This window comes from Chrysemys picta, chromosome 4 (genome assembly GCF_011386835.1).
Source record: "Chrysemys picta bellii isolate R12L10 chromosome 4, ASM1138683v2, whole genome shotgun sequence".
NCBI classification, from domain to species: domain Eukaryota; kingdom Metazoa; phylum Chordata; order Testudines; family Emydidae; genus Chrysemys; species Chrysemys picta.
The window spans coordinates 84,568,185-84,590,278 of NC_088794.1; the positions used below are offsets into that span (position 1 = coordinate 84,568,185).

Sequence of the window (22,094 nt, forward strand, 5' to 3'; positions counted from 1 at the left end):
CTCCTGGCGGAGGCCGAGAGATGGTGGATTCTGGGGCCCTTCTGACCGAGTGACCCGAGCGAGAGGTCGATGGTATTGGAGCCCCTTGCTCTTGGTGGTACGCCCACGGGGTCCAAAACGACCAGTGAGATGGTCCATGAGAGTGGTCCTCTGCCATCTCTTGCCAGTGGCCGAAATTTTGTTCCTCGGCGTGCCCTTGAGGGGGGTATGCCGATCTCGACAGGTCCTCCGAGGAACGAGACACCGATCTTGACGGCCATGGCGGTGCCGAGAGAGATGAAACCATCCCGGTGGGCTGCGGTGCCGCACGGTGCCGGTCCGGAGATGATCTATCTCTGCGCGGTGCCGGCGATCGGTGCCGGGACCGCGACCGGTGCCGATGACCTCGTCGGTGCCGGGAGTCGGATCTGGACCTCGACGAGGACCTGGAGTATGCCCGGTGCCGGGAGCGACCCCTCGACGTCGAGCGTCGACCGTAGCGGTGCCGAGAGCTACGTCTCGACGTTGATCGGTGCCGACGATCATATCGGTGCCGAGACGAAGAGCGGTGCCGCGAAGAAGATCTTGGCCGCGAGTACGACCGGTGCCGAGACGGTATTCGGTGCCGGGACTGCGAGCGGCGTGGGGACCTGCTTCGGGACCTGGATCGGTGCCGAGGTTCCAGCCCTTGTGATGGCGGGCGCATCAAGGCAGGTTTCCCCCTCGACTGGACCGTGCGAGTCAACGGTGCAGTCGGTGCCGGTGGTTGAGGCGGTGCCGGCTCCGTGAGAGCTATTAAGTCTCTCGCCGCCGCGAAGGTCTCTGGAGTCGACGGGAGGCACTGTATCACCGCCGGCCTGGGGGGAGACGCTATTTGCACCGGACTCAACGGCCTCGGCGCCGGAGTCGACGGTGCCGGAGGCACCTGTTTTCGTTGCTCCACTGGCGGACGCGGCTCTACCCCCGGCACTGGGGGAGCTGGCGTCTTCGGCACGGATGTCCCCGTCTTATGGGCTTTTTTATGCCCTGGGGATAAGGACCGGCGCCGAGGCACTTGCTGTGTCTGCGGTGCCGACGAGGTCCGGTGCCGGGGAGGCTTGTCTGACGCCACTCGCGTGGTCGTCGCAGCCGGTGCCGCCGGGGCACTGCGCACCGAGGTGCTAGGTGCCGGGGCCTTGCTCGTGGAAGGAGTGTCCGGGCTAAGAGCCGCCTCCATCAGAAGTTGCCTGAGCCGAAAGTCCCGCTCCTTCTTGGTCCTCGGACGGAAGGCCTTACAGATTTTACACTTGTCTGTCTGGTGTGACTCTCCCAGGCACTTCAGACAGGAGTCGTGCGGGTCGCTCGTGGGCATAGGTTTAGCGCAGGAGGCGCACAGCTTGAAGCCGGGAGCGTTGGGCATGAGCCCGGCCCCGCGGCCGGGGGAGAAAGGGGGGAGACGACCCCCTTAATCCCCTGGACTACTTAGAACAACTTTAAAACTACTTAACTAATTTACAACAAACTCTAGGACTATAACTATAACTACAACTATGATACAACAAGATAAGCTAGGGAAAGTGGAGAACAGCTAAGCAGCGCTCCACAGTTCCAACGACCGTCAGGGGCGGTAAGAAGGAACTGAGGGGGCACCGGGTCGGCTGGGGTATATATTCAGCGCCATGAAGGCGCCACTCTAGGGGGCTCCACAGCCGACCCGCCGGTGTTGCTAGGGTAAAAATCTTCCGACGATCGTGCACGCGGCGCGCACACACCTAATGGAATGGATATGAGCAAGCACTCGAAGAAGAACCTCAGTTTTACATCTCAACTAAAAGAATCCAACAACAGTATCCCTTCCATAATGCTATTTCCATACTGACTCGGAGGGAAGAGGGCCACCTAACAGATCATTATTATTTGAGCAAAGCTAGTATGGTTAGCACTATACAATGCAGAGAGAACGTTATGATCTGTTCCACAAGTTGACAGACAAAACAGACGACATACCAGTTGGCTAGACGAAGGTCCAAGTTCAAAAATGGTGCTAATTGTTGTGTCATGTCTAAAATGAGATTTACTTCTACAATGGTTAACTACTTAAAAGCTTTGTAGAAGAATGCGCCACAAGGCAGGATCTGAACAAAGTCATTTGGAGCACAAGAAAGAGATTATTTCAAGAACAAGGAGTAGCACAAAAAAAGGAATGAAGCCAAGAGTGGAGAAGGATACGGAGGGAACAGACATGAGAGAAGGGAATGGATGCCTTGTGTATATAAAAAAAACAGTATCAGTTTAATTTAAGGTGTAATTTTAAACCAATTTGAGTGCAAAAGGTTGGGTGGACACTTATTTCAGTTTAGCGTAGTCAATTAGGATCTGTTTAAGCTAACTCAAAATAATCCCTCAAACTGAGATAAGTGAGCCTACACGGGGGTTTGCACTGGTTCAACTAAACTGATGGTAAAAACAAATTTAAATTAAAACAGTGACTATTTCTCACATAAACAAGGCCAGGGTGAAGGCAGGGAGCAGTGGAATAGAATTAGGGAGAAATGTGAGCAGAGATGTAGAGAGGAGTGGTGTTATGCACAGCTTCAAAATAAGGACCATGAGCTTGAATTTAACATAGAAAAAGGGGAGCCAGGAAAGGGCTCTAAATAAGAGACTAGCATGGCCTGAGAGGTGTGAAAATCACTAACACTATTTAGGTTTTACTATTACACTTACTATTTGTATTGCAGTAGTGCCTCGAGGCCCCAGCTCCATTGTGCTCTGTACTGTGTAAACATATAACAGACAGTCCCTGCCCCAAAAGGCTTACAGTCTAACAAGTACCACTAACTAGGCCTCATTCCACTTAGCTTGTAGGATCTGAAGATATCACAGCCTGTAGTGGCAAGGTTGTAGGTAATCCTTCCACTGAACTCACCACAGGTGATCTTCTCAAAGACCCTTCCAGTGACAAATGCAAGTAAAAAAAAGGAGGAGATAATACTGGAGATCAACTAACTGATATGCCAGTGGTGTCAAGACTCAAAGTTCTGTGATTAATTGTGAGGAGACATACCATGACATTGAATGTTGTTTATAGGGCTTTACTTCTGCTTTTTTCAAAAGAATGACAGCAAATGGCATATAAGCATAGTACAGCACAGGATTAAAATTGAGCCAGATTTTGCCAGGTCAATAACCCCAACAATCTTCTTGGCACTGCTATCTTGTTCTCCAGAATCACAACTGTAATTTTTTAAGGTCTTTAGCCTTTGCAGTTATGCAGAAATCCCTGAAAACATGAAGCAAGTGTAATTGATGCAGTAATGTCTGCCTGAGTCTGCAGAGAGCCTGAAACAATAGCTTTAAGAGATGTGAATTGCCCTATACATCTCCTTGGGATGGTCACTCAGATGTCCAACAATGATCGTTTAAATATCAACATTTAACTATATTTACAGTAGAACCTCAAGAGATGCGAACACCTTGGGAATGGAGGTTGTTTGTAACTGAAATGTTCATAACTCTACAACTGAACATTGACTTTATACAGCTTTGAAACTTTACTATGTAGAAGAAAAATGCTGCCTTCCCTTTTTTTTTTAGCACTTTAGGTTTAAACACAGTACTCTATTCTATTTGCCCCCTTTTTTTCCCATCTCTGCTGCTGCCTGATTGTGTACTTCCAGTTCCAAATGAGGTGTGTGTTTGACTGGCCAGTTCGTAACTCGGAGGTTATACTTAGGGTGACCAGATGTCGCGATTTTATAGGGACAATCCCGATTTTTGGTTCTTTTTCTTATATTACCCCCACTCCCTGTCCCGATTTTTCATATTTGCTGTCTGGTCACCCTAGTTATACTGTATGCTATTAAAGCACAGAAGAAAGGATAAGGAGAATCAGAGATCTGCACAATCTCCTCTGAGTGGGACCATCTCATTTTGGCACCAGGAGTGGATGGCACTTGAGAGAAAACCACTATTTTTTCCTTCCAATATGACCCATGGAAAAGGTCAAAGGACAGGAGCAGAGCCCTGGGATGCATCTGAGCCTCATCAAGTGGATGATATTCCTGCAGAACATCTAAGCTCCACTGAGGGAAAGCCAATTCTAGAGAGCCCAGTGTGGCATTGAAACCCTACAGCCTAGTCCCATTAAGCAGCAAAGACCAGCTTCTATTCTGGTGGTAATATGGGGCTAAGGACGGCTACTTCTACGCTCTGCTGGATGGAGGCTGTCTGCAGAGTCACACAAACACCACTGTACCAGTTACACTAGGGTCACGTTCAAGTTTTTTCTTCCTCTACACGTGAAGTTTGGAAACATGTTTTTAATGAAAGCTTAAATTCTGACATCCTCGCAACTCTGGGAGTCCGGGCTTAGCTGTGTGTATATGTGTGTGTATATGTGTGTGTGTATATATATATATATATATATATATATATATATATATATATACACATACACATACATACACACACACACACACACACACCTTACTTTAAATCTTACTGAGTAAGAACCAAACCTGACTAGCCCAACAGAGCCTGTGAGATCATATTTTGAACATCCGCACAATCTGTTGTGTGTGTAATCTCATTTTGGCATCTCAAATGGGTTGATCTTGAGAGAGTACAACTACTCCCCTTCAGTGCAAGGAAATATCTATGTTCTTAGACTATGCTCACTAACATGTTTTTATCTAGGGAGGGACTGAAGCAGAGGGCCTTGGGAATTCTCTCTCTCTTCTCTTCTATAGCCTAAACTCTTTGAGATGGATTTTAGGGTAAACGTTTTTACTATAGGGTAATCTGACAGGCAGCCAAAGTAACTAAAAGAGTAACTGTCAATTTTGGTGAACCACACTTCTCAGTAAAAAAAATTATGAGGGACAACTTCTCTGACAACAGGCATTCTCTTGAAGGCCCTCTGAGCTTGAATCTTCCTTAGGGACTTCCATAGATAGGGGAAGCCTTCTGATTTAAATCAAAACCAAAGGTCCACAATTTAACTTCTGACCCTGCAACATGAGGTTTCCCAACCAAAGTTCCCATAAGTCTCCTTTTCCAACACTAGCCATCTGGGCCTGCTGAGCAGTATGTATCTGATTCAGTACAGCAGTAGATTGGTCTGGCAGACAGAGGTAAGGTTGTTATCTCTATAGATTGTGTATTACAGCTGGATGAGCAATTAGGCCTTTCCATGAAAAGAAAAACTCTGCTAGAGACCAGTAAAGTACAGTCCTCTCCCTAACCCTATGAATATTAATGATGGTCAACAGTGGTTGAAATCATGACAATCCAAAGCAAGAAATGGGCTCTATAAATAAAAGGACCTCTTTCTTTTCCTGTGTCAGTAGTTTAGAGTAGGCAGAAGCAGCTGGCCCAGGCAAAATTTTGGCTTACACTGGTACTAAAATAGAGCTTGGCTCATATAATCTAGTTTGAGTATGCTTTTGCTTTGCCATTTGTTATCTTTGTTAATTTGCATGTCTAGATAATATCACTTAACAAGAAATCAGCAAGACAGTGCTTAAGGAGATGTTAGATGTTCTAATCTCCCTGGTATTACACCCATAAAGATATCGGAAAGAATAAAAAAAGGGTAAGGCGAACAAAATAACTTTTTCTGTATTTGCACACCTGCATGAGCAGCTGTATGAGACTCCTCTCCCTAGCCACTCAACAAAACATACTGGAAATTAGAGCTATGTTAGTTTTAGAGGAAACTGTGATTGCTCCTCAGGCTTTAATGAAGATAAAGCTGTGTGTGAATTTTCTTGCATACATGTGTGCTATTCCATGTTCAAGGGCGTGTCTATCGTCAGAAAACTTGGGAGAGGCCAAAAACTCTACAGCATCTGCCTAAAATGCTGCTTGAGTAGTGATGGACCATGTGACCTGCATATACTAGCAATGACTAGAGAGGTGCTGACTTCCTGTTTTATGGCAATCCCAACACTTCCTTTTACTCAAGATTAAAGTAAGCCCCTGGAGAAAATAACCTCTTCACACAAAAGCATTTGCTGGCAAAAGTATACCTAGCTTAACAAATACTAGAGAACCTCACTGGACAGGTGAGCAAAAAGACCATTTCTACTGGTTACAACTGCCTACCCATGGAAGAATACACAGAGCATTAACTATGGACTGAGAGAGAGAGGCTGGCATAAAAGGACTCCAAGCTGACCTAAGCCATGTAATAATGCACTATGCAACAAATGGACTTCTTACCTGAACTGGTGAGCACACTTAGGGGACTGCTGGAAGAAGTGAGTGCAGCAGTGCCACTCGGTGAGTTCTGAGCTGCACTGGCTGCAGCTGCTAATGCAGCCAGGTTCTGTAACTGCATCGCATTCAACCCTGCAACACATTAAAGAATGCACAGGATTTCTGCTCTGATATCATTGTCCCTTCAAGCAAATTGGACCAGCAGCCTACCCCACTCCGCATGGGGAACAATGGCAGCTGGGAGGAGCTATGCCATTTTGTTACAACAGATAAAAAGTTCCCATCTAGCCATAAAGGAAGCAGATCATGATCCCTCTGGACCTGTTCATGAATCCCAGTGGGTCACAACCCCAGGGTTCACAATTCACTATAGAAATTCCCAATCAGGGCTCTTTCCCCAGAAGAGCCAGCGCATCAGCTACAGCCAAGGGTGCAACAGGTAAGTCAGGGCCTTCCGGCCCACCTGTACCTAACCCCCAGGCCCAAAGGAACCTGCCTGGGACCAGTGACCTCCCTACACACACTCCACATAGTAACAGCAGCAGCCAGGAGAGTCTGCTGAGTCTCCAGACATAAATCATTCAAGCAACACTGGCATAACTGCTGTATCGTCACTGCTTGCTAGTCTCCCTTCATCTCGCCCTGTTTCTACTACACTAATCCCTCAGGTGCCCAATCCAAATTTTCCTATATATTTTGCTTCTCACCCTCGTTTCTTCTGCCCATCTACTTTTACCTACTCCTCCAATCCCTTCCTCTCCCCTCGTGTCAACCCCAAGTAACTCATTCCCAAAACCCAAATGAATATAAAACTAAGTTATGTTCTTGTTGGTCTTACACTTGCACTCAGATGCCTGAGTCAGGTTTGGTGCCTCATTGTGCTGAGTGCTTTGCAAGTACATGGTAACACATACTCCTTGCCCCAAAGAACTCAGTTTATATATTTGTATTTAAAAAAACAACTTAAACATCTTTAAAAAAAGTTCACATAGAACAAACGTGACATACACATCAATAATCCTCCTGATCACTTGTATTTCTTGAGGATAGGTGCTAAGCAGTTTGTCCCATTTACATTGTAATTACCAGATGGCATTCACCCAAGAGTTCTGAAAGAACTCAAATGTGAAATTGTGGAACTATTAACTATGGTTTGTAACCTGTCGTTTAAATCAGCTTCTGTACCCAATGACTGGAAGATAGCTAATGTAACGCCAATATTTTAAAAGGGCTCTAGAGGTGATCCTGGCAATTACAGACCGTTAAGTCTAACGTCAGTACCGGGCAAATTAGTTGAAACAATAGTAAAGAATAAAATTGTCAGACACATAGAAGAATGTAAATTGCTGGGCAAAAGTCAACATGGTTTGCGTAAAGGGAAATCATGTCTTACTAATCTATTAGAGTTCTCTGAAGGGGTCAACAAACATGTGGACAAGGGGGATCCAATGGACATAGTGTACTTAGATTTCCAGAAAGCCTTTGACAAGGTCCCTCACCAAAGGCTCTTATGTAAATTAAGTTGTCATGGGATTAGAGGGAACATCCTTTCATGGATTGAGAACTGGTTAAGAGACAGGCAACAAAGGGTAGGAATAAATGGTAAATTTTCAGAATGGAGAGGGGTAACTAGTGGTGTTCCCCAAGGGTCAGTCCTAGGACCAATCCTATTCAACTTATTCATAAACTATCCGGAGAAAGGGGTAAACAGTGAGGTGGCGAAGTTTGCAGACGATACTAATCTGCTCAAGATAGTTAAGACCAAAGCAGACAGTGAAGAATTTCAAAAAGATCTCACAAAACTAAGTGATTGGGCAACAAAATGGCAAATGAAATTTAATGTGGATAAATGTAAAGTAATGCACATTGGAAAAAATAACCCCAACTATACATACAATATGATGGGGGCTAATTTAGCTACCACTAGTCAGGAGTGATCGTGGATAGTTCTCTGAAGACATCCACACAGTGTGCAGCGTCAGTCAAAAAAGCAAACAGGATGTTAGGAATCATTAAAAAAAAGATAGAGAATAAGACGGAGAATATCTTATTGCCCTTATATAAATCCATGGTACGCCCACATCTTGAATACTGCGTACAGATGTGGTCTCCTCATCTCAAAAAAGATATACTGGCATTAGAAAAGGTTCAGAGAAGGGCAACTGAAATGATTAGGGGTTTGGAATGAGTCTGGATAGAATTTGGGACTTGGCTACCTGATTATCTACCCTTCTGAAGATAATCTCCGTTGAAGTGTACAGGGAGGACTGTGCATTCTGAATGAAGGGTCCCAAACTGGGGAATCTGCTTTCAGTGCATGAAGCAAGGCTCCTTGTTTCAGCCATACCTTTGCCAGATATATCTAAAAACAGAGGTTCTCAGACTTTTTTAATAATATGGACCATAATTTACTAGACAAAGAATCTTCTGGACACACCACTCCCATTCCCAATTGCACAAATCCACTTCGTTTCTTTGCCACATGGATGCTGTGGGATTGAGAGGCTATGATGGCAATTTTTATGGGCAGTTAGGGTGGCTCCTCCTCATTTTGACCTGCTTCTAATCAGCATCAGTGACCAACAGCATATGCTCTGCAGACCACAGTTTAGAACTACTGGTCTAAACCAAGGCATTTTCTTTCTCTGTTCTTGTTTCTTGGATGGTTAATAGAGTGAAGGATCTGCTGCCAACTGTGGGCAATTCTAAATAGATGTTTGCATCCCAGCATGTCACACAGTGGCAATGGGCACACTATAAACTATTAAAATAAAAATAAAACAATTCAGGTACAGGGTTTATACACAAGAGACCTTCTCAACATTTCCTTTAACTGCACTCACTCAAAGCCAAACTTCCATTCTATTCTTTGAGGACTGTCTCCTCTCAAGCTCTGGGGATACTTCACTGGGAGAAAGCCCTAACACTGGCTCTAGGATCCCAGACCCTGAGAGGAAGTGGGGAAGGAGGAAAGAGAATATTAGTTAATCTGATCATGTAATTTCTAGGGCTGTCGATGAATTGCAGTAAACTCATGCGATTAACTAAAAAAAAATTAATCGTGATTAATTGCACACTTAAACAATAGAATACCAATTAAAGTTTATAAATATTTTGGATGTTTTCTACATTTTCAAATATATTTATTTCTATTGCAACACAAAATACAAAGTGTACAGTGCTCACTTTATATTATTTTTTTATTACAAATACTTGCACTGTAAAAATGATAAACAAAAAAAATTATTTTTCAATTCACCTTATACAAGTACTACAGTGCAATCTCTATTGTGAAACTGTAACTTACAAATGTACATTTTTTTGTTACATAACTGCACTCAAAAACAAAACAATGTAAAACTTTAGAGCCTACAAGTCCACTCAGTCCTATTTCTTGTTCAGCCAATTGCTAAGACAAATAAGTTTGTTTAGATTTACGGGTGATACTGCTGCTGGCTTCTTATTTAAAATGTCACCTGAAAGTGAGAACAGGTGTTCGCATGGCACTTTTGTAGCCGGCGTTGCAAGGTATTTATGTGCCAGGTATGCTAAACATTTATATGCCCCTTCATGTTTCGGCCACCATTCCAGATGTCCACGCTGATCATGCTTGTTAAAAAAATAATGCATTAATTAAATTTGTGACTGAACTCCTTGGGGTAGAACTGTAGGTCTCCTGCTCTGTTTTACCCACATGCTGCCATATATTTCATATTATAGCAGCCTCGGATGATGACCCAGCACATGTTCGTTTTAAGAATACTTTCACAGCAGCTTTGACAAAACGCTAAGAAGATACCAGTGTGAGATTTCTCAAAATAGCTACAGCACTCGACCCAAGGCTTAAGATTCTGAAGTGCCTTCCAAATCTAAGAGGGACGAGTTGTAAAGCATGCTTTCAGAAGTCTTAAAAGAGCAACACTCCGATGCGAAAACTATAGAACCCGAACCACCAAAAAAGAAAATCAACCTTCTGCTGGTGGCATCTGACTCGATAATGAAAATGAACACCTGTCGGTCCGCACTGCTTTGAATGGTTATTGAGCAGAACCGATCATCAGCATGGATGCATGTCCACTCGAATGGTAGTTGAAGCATGAAGGGACATATGAATCTTTAGCACATCTGGCACATAAATATCTTGTGACGCCGGCTACAACAGTGCCATCAGAACACCTGTTCTCTCTTTCAGGTAACATTGTAAATAAGAGGCAGGCAGCATTATCTCCTGAAAATGTAAACAAACTTGTTTGTCTGAGTGATTGGCTGAACAAGCAGTAGGACTGAGTGGACTTTGCAGGCTCTAAAATTTTTCATTGTTTTATTTTTGGATTCAAGTTTTTTTGTACTCAATTCTACATTTATAAGTTCAACTTTCATGATAAAGAAATTGCATTACAGTATTTGTATTTGGTGAATTGAAAAATACTATTTTTTTTTTACAGTGCAAATACTTGTAATCAAAAATAAATATAAAGTGAGCACCGTACACTTTGTATTCTGTGTTGTAATTTAAATCAATATATTTGAAAACGTAGAAAACATCCAAAAATATTTAAATAAGTGGTATTCAATTATTGTTTAATAGCACAATTGATCATGCGATTAATTGCGATTAATTTTTTTAATTGTGCAATTAATCAAGATAAAAAATTGTAATTGCTTGACAGCCCTCGTAATTTTTTGCTTCCACAAGATGGTGCAGATTGGTACCTGACAGGTTCATGTCTTTAACTAAGAGCTGTGAAAAAACCTAGAATGGATAGACTGTACCTTAGAGTCAGACCCTAGGGTGAGAACTGACATACTGGCTTTAAGTCCAACTTTCTACAAGATGCAGAAGGGACTACAATATACTATTTTCCATAAGCTCCTTCTCATTAATGTGTTACAGCTAAGTGTATGCACACACAAATCAGGGCATTCAAAATTAATTCACATTGTTAACTTGGCCTCTATTCACATAATGCACATAGTGTTTTGCATGACTGTACAGTATATGGAGATAATTTTAATGGCTTAATATGTCTATGCAATGCTGGGACCATAACTTTCGCTTTCCTAACTGTTGAATTTAATGATAGATCTATTAACAGCTTTCAACATGGTTTATTATGACATGTAGCCTCCAGCCTGCAGGATCTGTCAGGGTGGTTGGTGGTACTAAGCTGGTTTTCATTATTTTTCTTCTTCCATGAGGGCACTGGCAGCCAAACCACTTTCAGTCACAATTCAAGATCTTTTTCATTATCTACAAATCCCTAAATGGTCTAGGACTCAGCTCCCCACAGAACTCTTCTTTATGACTCCACTGTAGTAGCTGCAATTGGTGTGGATCCTGGCTTACAGCCCCCAGTGAGGAATTTGGCTCATTTTATTAAAACATGAGACATTTCCCTCCTCTGTAGCTGTATTGGCTCTACAGAGAAATATCAGACAGGTGACTCAAATGCATGGGTAGCAGATATCCCGAATGAAAGGCCACTTTTACAAGTCACCTTTCTTACAATAGCACTTTCTACATTTTATCCATTTAATTTCTTTCTTATAAGAAAATAATTTAAATTAAAAGTCTCAGAGAATGTTCTATCAATTCAATATATGCAATAGTGTTTATTTCAGCATGTGATGCTTCAGACACATCCCTACTTTCAAGAAAATCTGGAGTTCCCTGCCTCTCTGCTCATGAAGGAAGACAAACATTTACTCAAAAACATGCCCATCAGCGGTAGGGTGGATCCTGAGAGCACATCGCAACTTCCAGGGAACCATTGCTAACTAAACTCCAAGGAGAACATCCTCGCATGCAGATTTGTAACTGCAGGGCTGGGTACCTCATAATCCCTCTCTCTCCTGTGCAGTGGTGAGTAACTCAGGACTACTCTTCACAAAGGAGGCAGATATGTCAGCAGCCTTTTGGCTTCCTTCACTACTAGATCACCACTGCCTCTCCTCTATTTTGGTATTGAACCTGCCTTCAGGTGAAACACTCACCTCCCATTGGGTGGAGACTGCTCAATGTGTTCAGGTTCCCAGATGAGGCAGCTGCTGTCTGCTGAAGGAGCTGCAAATAAAGCTAGACATTACACCAAAAAACAAAATAAGAGTGAGAGTGAGGGCTGGCTCTGCTTCTGGGAGAAACTGCACCACACCACAGCCAGAGCGCCGCCATAAGGGGAATTCCCATTGCCCATGCATCATGCTATAGCCAAAGCACCAGCATAAGAAGAATTCCTCACATTCACTACAGCCAGAGCACCGTCACAATGGGAATCCCCAATTCACGCACCACGCCATAGCCAAAGAGCTTTCCTTATGATGATTTCTCCATACACTATGGGCAGAGTACTGGCACAAAAGGAATCCACATCATCCATGCACCCAGTCCAAAAGACTGGCATTGTGTGTGTGTGTGTGTGTGTGTGTGTGTGTGTGTGTAAGGAGAATCCTCCTTAAATACCACAGCCAGAGTGCCACCGCTAAGGGAATCCCCCCTCATGCCCCATACTACAGCTAGAGTGCTAGCACAGTGTGATTGCCAACCACACAAAGACATTACACTGAAGCCAGAGTGCCAGGGTGTGGGGAATGCCCTCCACATTCTTCAGCTACAGCAAGAGGACCATCATGAGAGGAATCCCCATCATGTACTGACTGAGCCACAGCCAGCATGCCATTTAGGGGGAATTCCTGCCCTTTTCTCCATAGCTAGAGTGCTGTCACAAAGAAACCCCACTCCAACAAATCCAAAGCAATAGCATAAAGGGAAATTTCCCCCACCTCCTGCAATACATCACAGCCAGAACGAGGTGAAAATTTCACCCTTCTCTACCCCCCACACTGTAACCACATGAGGAGAATCCCCCAACCCCCTTGAAGTCCCACACAAGAGCCAGAGCAGTGATGTGAGAGATATTCCTCCCCTTTGAACCCAGCAAAGCCAAACAACTGAGAAAATTGGTGACAATAAGCTTGAAGAATAATTTAGTTTGTCATTTTTTGTTATAAAACGCTATATATGCTGAACCACTATTCACTACATCTAGTCTCTGCCTGCCTGTTTGTTGGGGTTTTAAATTGTGAGCTCCTTGGGTAAGGATCAGATTCTTTTCTGTTTGTACAGCACCTAAGACATTTGTGGGTGTCACTGGAAATAAATAATAAGAGTAATGTAATAAATGCTGGAGAAGAAAGAATGGGAGATGAATACAACAACTTTGATGGCAGACAGAACTGAAAAGGGGCTTGAAATTACATACATGTAAAGTACTCAAGAGAAGCTAACCTAAGGAGAAAATCTTCCCAGCAGGTGACTTTGGGCAAGTTACAGTATCTCTATGCCTCAGCTCCCCATCTGTAAAATGGGGAATAACATTACTTCCTTCACAGGAATGTAGTGAATATAAATACATTGAAGATTGTGACATGCTCAAATAGGACGGTGAGGAGGCCTATATAAGCATCTTAGATAGGCAGATTGGTAGAACCCACACAGGAAACTCACTGCTAAGTATTGGGGTCCAAGTGTGTTCAGACCAGCCAGGTTTCCCCATACAGAGGCAGCGCTTATCTGTTGCATCTGCTGCTGGAGTTGCTGAGCAATACGTTTCTGCTCTTTGTCCTTCTGCGTATCTGCAAATTTCACCACGATGGGAGAAGAGCAACCCTGCAAATAGCAGTTCAAATGGTTACAACCTCCCAAGCAACTGCATAAATATGGCACAAACCTATGCGAATGGCGTGCTCTCCCCCCGTACATATGAAGTTGCCCTTCCTACCTCAAATGTTCAAAATCTCAGCTGCTTTTCATTCTAGTTTGTATTGACTTTTACTATTTGCTAAAATATTTAATAAATCTTTCAGTCCAAGACCCACTGTCAGGAAAACTCTAACTCCAAAGATCCCCTCTCCCCCCACCCATCAAGCTTTATGATCTCTGTGTGGTGCAGCCTATCCCCAACACCTCCAAAAAGGTTTATCTTACCTCCATGGTCTGTGCTTGGTGCATTGCTTTGATTGCTGTTTGTGCCATGGCTCTTGTTGTAAAAGTCACAAATGCACAACCTGGGGAGAGGGCAGAAAGAATCAAACTCATCCCCAGATTCATCTCAACAACTGAAGGCAAACAAAGGAAAATGCCCCCAGGGCTGAAGCACCCTACCAATCACAGATATAGCTGAAATCTGATCTTGAGGTGCAGGGGAAAGAGTCCAGAGGAAAATCTTGAACTGTCAGGGATGCTTTGTGCTTACCTCGGCTCAGGCCATCTGGGCCCCGTAATATCCTGCATTCCTCAATCTGCCCAAAGGAGGAGAACATCACCCGGATGTCATTTTCATTGCACTTCTTGGAGATCATCCCAATAAACAGCTTTCTATCTTCCACTGCTGAGGAATCAAAGGAAAGAAGCCTTGACATTACAGTAACATAGCACTCACATCAAGCAGGGAACTTCAGAGCTCTCATGGTTTCAGTAAGCCTTCTTCATATTACCCAGCTACTCTAGTGGTTGAAATCAGAGGCTGAAGGAGCAGTGTTCCTGCAATAAGAGATACTCAGGGTGATAAAGCACTGAGTATCAACTCAGAGAAAGAGAGGTTAAAGGGATCAGCAATTAGATTGAGGAAGACTATGGGTTCTAATTTAGTCAAACCCCTCTCCCCCTCACTTGGCAGTGCGGGATTGTTCCCTGCTGTAGAAATCTCTAGGGATTTGTCCAGTCAAACTCCCACCTATTCCAAGTAATGAGATTTTACTCATTTAAGAGAATGCACATAGAACATTTCTAGTGAAGCTGAAAGGAGCCTACAAGTGTTTTATATTTTAATTACATTAATAAATAATAATGTGCTGAATGCTTGTTCCTCCCTTCCAAGCCTTTTGAATGTGGGGGATTGAACTGAACTCTTCCTACAGAGAGAGCTTGGTTGAAGGGGATATAGATGTATTCGCTCATTCTGCCATGCTCGCTACTGGTCTTGGGTGGTTCTGCAGTGCCTGCCATGGAACTTCTCAATACAAGTCACATATTAGCACTCTTTCTCAAGCACTAGTTTGTTAACATGAGAACTTAAAAACAGTCTTTCTTCCCAGACTCTTGCTGGTGTCACAGTTCCACCTCTCTGAGGTCTGGCTATTTTACAGTTTCTACTTGGGGGAAATCTGCATCACTGTGTTTGCGCAGAATTCATGGCCCTTGCAGATTTCTTTGTTTCCCTGCAGAAAAATGACATCTGATGGGGAAGCAAAGGGAAGCCACAAGAGCAGTCATGCACTCCCTCCCTGGCAGTGCAAGCAGGTTGGTTTGAGCACCCAGAGCAGACAGTGGAGACGTAAATTACCACAGGGTTGGGGGTGTTGGGCAGTCGTGTGTGTGAGAGACAGACACTCTGTCCCTCTCACTTGCTATTTCGGCATGCTCGGTGTGAAGGGGCAGGGCTTTGGGGTGTTTCTGAAGAGGTAAGCGTGGGGCAGGCTCTATTCCCTCAGGCAGAGCAGAATGTAGCAGCCTGCCTGCTTAGTGAATTGTTCCATTGTTCTTAGTGAATTCCCCCAGGAGTATAAAACAGGAGTGAAAATTTTAAGGCTCTTTTACATTGCCAGAGTGGTGTAAAGGAGCCTTATTGTAAACAACAGTATGGCCCTATAAATGCTTATGGTGCTTTAGTGATTAGAACTGGTCTAAATTTTTGGACTGAAAAAAAAAATCCTATCAAAATGTGGTCCATGAACTGTTTGCTACTGACCTTTTTGGAGATAGTCAATAGCCAGTATAAATTGTGAATTTGAGTCCCCAGCCCTCACTTGCTCTTCAGTTTCCTATGATGCAACACTGAGCATATGGCTGCATTTTTTGTTGTCTAATAACCGGAAGTAAAGGGTCAATATTAGCTACATTACTATTAGACAAAGCGGGTTTGGTGATTTCCTCCAATGCTCCCCACTCCCATTCTCCGTCCATTGTATTGTAGTTTAAATAAATTACCAAAATAATTGAAACCAGCTTGATTATATAGTTATTTTTACAAAAAAAAAATACGCAGAATTTTAATAATACTGTGCACAGAATTTTTAATTTTTTGGGGACCAAATTCCCCCAGGAGTAAGTTTCAAACAGTCTCTCTCTGGGCACAGCTCCTCTCTTCTGAGGGCTGTCTTCAATTTTCTCCAGATAGTCTCTCTAGCTGTTCCCCCCACTCTCTCCTCTTTAGAGTCATGGAGTTACCCAGGTGCCCTATCCTGAGTCTGTAGTCTCTCTAAACTTTCAGGCTGCTCCTTGGAGGCTTACCAGACTGCTTCTCTCAGAAACTCAGCCCGAGCTCTCCAGCTGGGGTCCTGGCTGTCTCCAGCAGCACTCTGTCATTGCTCCTGACTGTTCTGAGTTCCTCTCAACGCTGTTTATATAGTCCTTCCTAATTCCCTCCCTGCAACTGGGGTCAATTATAAGTAAGTCCTCTTTTACTTATAATTACTACCTTGTCAGTTAGTGGATGGTTTATTATCTAAGCCAGTGGTTTTCAAGCTTTTTTCATTTGTGGACCCCTAAAAAATTTCAAATGGAGGTGCAGACCCTTTGGAAGTCTCAGACATAGGATAAGAAACAAAACATAAGGAATATCATACCCTGTTGATTTAGAGCGGTGGTTTTCAACCTGTGGTCCACAGACCCCAGGGGGGTCTTCAGACCACAGGTTGAAAACCACCGCTCTAAATCAACAGGGTATGATATTCCTTATGTTTTGTTTCTTATCCTATCTAATGTAACTGTAGATGTGTTCATTATCTATGTAACTGTCTACTCCTTTTCTGACTCTTACTAAGCTCTTGGACTCAGTAATAACTAATTACAGGAGCTCCATAGGTTATGTATTATGTGAGTGCCCCACAAAAAAACCCAAGACCAAAATCATAGACACGTCCTTATTTGTTTTATCAGTTATAAATTTGTTGGTTTATAGTTTTATCAAATGTCCCCTTTTCTTGCATTATAAGAGAGGGTAAATACGATTTACTTTCTTGTTACTATGTGTTATTTTATGCACCTGTATCATGTTTCCACTCATTTACCTCATCTCCTAACAGTCAATCTTCTTTTCAATCTCTTTCTTAATACAGCAGTCTTTCCATACCTCTAATCAATCTCGTGGTTCATCCCTAAATCTCCTCTATTTCTGCCAATGTCCCTTCAAAGACAGGTGATAAGAATCCAACGTAGTATCCCATATAAGCACAATCAGAGCTAATCAAAAGAGTTCACTTTTTTTGCAAAATATTTATTAAAATTCAAAACAATTTTCATTCCAGTTTTTGAACAGGAACAATTTTTAATGTATTCAAATTTTTTCATGAACGTTTTTATTCAAAAATTCTTTTTTGTTTTCCTGAAAAAAACAAGCCTGTTTTTAGTTTGGACATTTTCATTTAAAGACAGAAAATTTTGAAAAACCCCAAATTTCCAATAAAAGACCATTTTTGATGAAAAAATTTCATTAGAAAAATTCTGAACAGCATTAATTATATTTTTAGTATAATCTTCTGTCCCACTCTTTTTGTATCCTAACATTTTGTTTGCTTTCTTCACTGTCACTGTGTACTGAGTAACCGTTGAGCTATCTGCCATCACACTGGCCATTTTTTTGTGTCATGTACAAATTTTGCTAGCTCACTGCTTACCCGCTTTCCAGACCATAAACAATACCAAACCTAGTATGGAACCTCAAGGTACCCGACTGTTAACCTTTTGCCACTTTGAAAATTGACCATTCATCCCCAACTCCTTGATTGTCTTTTTGACAGTTTCTAATCTAAGCAGAACTTTCTCTCTCACCTCATGTCTAGACACTGATAACTTTCTGAAACATTTACCTTTGGACCTGAAACAATTTTCCGACAGGACTCTAACCTGATGGTGACTTTACGTGTGAGAGAGATAGTTTGAGCACACAAAGTGCAGCTGATTTTGTAAATGAGAGAAAAAAATTCATTTCTCAAAGAAATTACAGCTCCTTTTTTCTGAATCTCTCTAGTGCTGAAACAATGAGGCATTTAAATGTGGCCTATAACTAGCCATCAGAGCATCCTGGTGAAATTTGGTCTTGATTTGATTGAATTAAACAAAGCCCCCATGTAATCTACTGTGATCTGGACCTAAATTTTGCAGAAAGGTTCTGCTGCACTCTGGAGGAAATTCTCAAAATTCTGCACAAGCTTCAGAGAATTTTTTAAATGGATGATTTTATTGAGCTAAATATGAAAATGGATAACAATACAGTAGCCCCATGTTATTTACTATGGTATAGTCACACTGTATTGTGTGCTGTCCTTACATATTCAGTTTATTATACACCACAGATTGTCATCTTTAAGTTAACAATCCATTTAGCTGAACAGAGCAGTTCATGTTTCTCGGGGCTATTGTTATAGGCTGTCTGCAAACAAGCAGAGATCATTGCAGTACATTACATTTTCAAGGCTTTCTTCACAACCACAAAGGCCAGAAACATTATATTTAAAAAAAAAAAAAAAAAAAAAAAAAAAAAAAAAAGCCAAAAGCTCAGATTCTGGAGCACAATTCTGTGACAAGCTTTGCTGCTATGAAAAATCAGAATAATAGGTCCCTAATTACAACCTTTAAAAATGCAGGTTATGCACAGTACTTTCTGCACAGGGTTTGTCACAGAGCTCAGCAAAGGAAGGCAGCACTCTGGCTAATTTAGCTGGCCAGTGAAAGTGTAGGGAAGGCTAAGCATACCTGGAAAGGTTCAAGGCATGGGAGCTCTGCTCTTATTCACCTGAGTCGTTCCTAAGACATACAGGAATGAAGCTCCCTCCTGTGGGCTTTCTATGGTGCTTTAGAAGGATGTTCCAAGCAGTGTCCAACTAAATAGTTTCAGATTACAAGATTTTCTCATGCTCTTGCCAATCAGTTGCAGCCAGCACAGCTTCAAAATTTGAATTTATTCTTTATGGTTTTTCTAGCCTCTTTGTTACATGAATCTCAATTGTTACTTGTAACAATGTAGGTTAATTTTCAGACAGAAGTGTGATTTTTAATTGGTTTCCCCATAAACTCTTTGCCCCTGCCTTCAAGGCCAACACAACTCCAATATGGCCTATATCTCATATCTTGACTCATGCAAACCTTCCATAACTCCTACCCTGCAATACCGCCAAGACCTGAAATTGCATTTGTTTTTTATTCTCTCTCTCCAATCCCCATGCCTTTTCCAGGTTGTTCCTTATTTAGGTAATGACCTGCCAAACTCAACTGAGTCAGTCACCAATCCTTCCTCATTCAAACTGTCTCCAGATTTACTCTTTCCATGATGTCTAGAAGTAGTGAGTTAAATGTGTTTATATATAAAGATAACCCCAACTCTAAGTTACTCCCTTCTCCAAGGTGTCCAATGCATCCTGTCTTCTTTATGTCTGTCTTTTAAATTGTAGGTTCTCTGGGGCAAGGATTGTCTTTCCAAGTCTTATACAGCACTAAGCACACAGTTGTGACAAACAATCAATAAATATACTGGTCCATGAAGACAATAAAATTAGAGTAAGCATAAAAGAATGAAAAAATACTACAAGATGCTATGCTACACACTCTTACCCAAGGCTGTTGAACTACTGTATGTTGTTTTATTGTATTATTTGAGAAAAGTCTACGATAATGTAATTAGATTATTTAAATGTAGTTGTACAAGGGAGAAAAGACAAAAGTAGGGGGTTACATGCAACCTTAACTCTGGCATTTTCTGCATTTACTGATATTGCTGATGGAGTATCTGTGTATAAATAAACAAATTTCCACCATAAAGAATTTATTATTCATACTGTGGTAACAGCTAGAGACCTCAACCAGTCTGGGATCATAATGAGCTAGCCACTGTACCAATATACAGCAAGTGATAACCTCTGCCTTAAAAAGCTATTTAGACCCCAGTTTTATCTTTCTTGTAAAGCAGACACACCTTATTACAGGAGATTGTGATTCCAACACTAGATATGGGGGACTTTGTCTCAAACCAATCAACCAGCCAAGTACATGGATAATGGTGTCTGGGGTTACATACCAGGCAAGTAGAGAAAATAACTCACTGAATGCCTTCCCAATTAGTATAACTGTAGTGGGACGAGCAGCAGCAGGAGAGAGAGCATGATTCCAGGAAGTTTAGAAACTTCACCCTTATTTATTTATCCCTTTGTGGGCGTAAATTCCTCCCAGCTCTCTAATTCACAAACTTCACCACACACATAGATGCTCTGCTGCCCGGAGGGATGGGACTTCTTGGAATTTCCCTATCAACATTAATGAGACCCTAAAAACCAGACTTTAGTGCAACTTACCATTATTTTTTTCACTATCAGCTGGTTTCATCTGGATGGGATGGTGCATCTGAAACCCAAAGAAGAGCATTTCAAACTTGATACATTCACTCTGTGCCTAGCTGAGTCACATTACCCCACAAGGAACACTTGGAGGGGAGCCAACACAGCCATTAGAGAAGGGTGAGACATAACCCCACAGAAATTTCTAGGAAAGGATCCCAGGGGGTGTTTCCTATATCTTTCATATTGATATGCCCCCATTCCCCCTGGGTACCTCAGGGTGTTCCCCAGATGCAGCGCACACAATTCCCTGCCATCCCTTTCCCCTCAAAACCTCTTGAAAATTCCTTAGAGATCTGCTGCCATGACTTGCAGTTCAAGGCCCCTCCCTCTGAAGTCATGTTCTAAAATAATCATGCAGAAGAGCATGGCAATGTTTGTGCATCAGTGAAGCCAAAGAGCTCAGAACATGGGTAAATGGCAGGACAGAAAGATAAGCAAAAGAGATGCTTGAAAGAGCATGATGCCTCTTACCCCTGGGAGGATCTTCATGTTGTGGAGAGCATTCTGTGCTTCTAGTGCAGCTTTACGGGTATAAAATGTAACAAAACAGCACCCTGCAATGCAAACCCAAAACAAGCAAATCAAGGATATTCAATTCCTGTGTGACATACTGGGATACACAGTGCACCACTTCTACCCCTCAAACACAAACTCTTTGATAGGCACGAGTATCATGGATGGAAACAGAAGGCAATAGCTTAATACTGAATCTATTTAGAATAGGACTTCTGTCAAAATAAGTATAATATAACATGTGATGTCTTCAATGACTAGGCCCAACAGTCCCTGTATCACACTCAAAGGTTCGTAAGAGCTCTCCTCTCATCCCAACTGGGCTTGCCCAACAATACTTTTCTAGAGACATTCTCATTTTTCCAGTAAGCAGGGTATTTTTCTGCCAGTGCAAGTAATTGTTCAATACTGTCATTGCCACTCTCAAAGATACCTAGCCCGGTGAGGACTAACTCTTGGCATCACCAGGGCTGAGCCTTCTCTATACAGATTTTTAAATGCTCCACTTAGCATTGTGGACAAATGATGAATATTCTCTTTGCCCACTTAATCAGGCTCCAGTCTTGGGCATAAACTCTTGAGATGGAATTTGTCTCCACTAGATGGGCTTAGAACTACAGTTCTCAAATGACTGTAGTTATTTATACAAAAAGTTACAACTCCAAAACATAACCAATAACGCATGATGCCCCACAGGCTTTTTGTCTATAAAAGTGGATATAGTTACAAATAGGATAGTTATTAAGCACAGACAATAGAGCAGTCCTTAGCCTCTACTATTTCTGTCTCCCCGAATGCAGCTTGCAGACTACAGAATCATAGAAGTTAGAGATAGAAAAAAAACTATACGTTTTTCTAGTCTGTTCATTCCTCCTGCTTCAAGCCCCTGGGACAGTGCAGAATTGCTGGTCTGTGTGAAGTGTGTTCTCCCTCACACCAATTCCTTTCTCTCTCTTCCCTTGTCTTCCCATCAGCACAGGCTCTGGGTGGCATTTGTGATTTAGGACCTGGCC

General features: G+C 42.4%; 1 protein-coding gene across 24 annotated transcripts in view; it reads right to left on the reverse strand.

The window, feature by feature from the left end:
* Positions 1 to 22,094, reverse strand: part of CELF1 (CUGBP Elav-like family member 1) — a 104,170-nt gene that overhangs the window by 22,440 nt on the left and 59,636 nt on the right. For 11 of the 24 annotated variants that reach the window (XM_065595275.1, XM_065595273.1, XM_065595274.1 and 8 more), the window contains 7 exons: positions 21,040 to 21,122; positions 20,524 to 20,572; positions 14,433 to 14,567; positions 14,165 to 14,244; positions 13,685 to 13,846; positions 12,175 to 12,256; positions 6,184 to 6,312 (listed from right to left, as the gene is read on the reverse strand). In XM_065595275.1, the coding sequence (XP_065451347.1) occupies positions 6,184 to 6,312; positions 12,175 to 12,256; positions 13,685 to 13,846; positions 14,165 to 14,244; positions 14,433 to 14,567; positions 20,524 to 20,572; positions 21,040 to 21,122 (720 nt within the window). The remainder of the gene's footprint in view (positions 1 to 6,183; positions 6,313 to 12,174; positions 12,257 to 13,684; positions 13,847 to 14,164; positions 14,245 to 14,432; positions 14,568 to 20,523; positions 20,573 to 21,039; positions 21,123 to 22,094) is intronic. The other 13 variants (XM_065595279.1, XM_065595277.1, XM_065595278.1 and 10 more) reach the window with 3 other exon arrangements.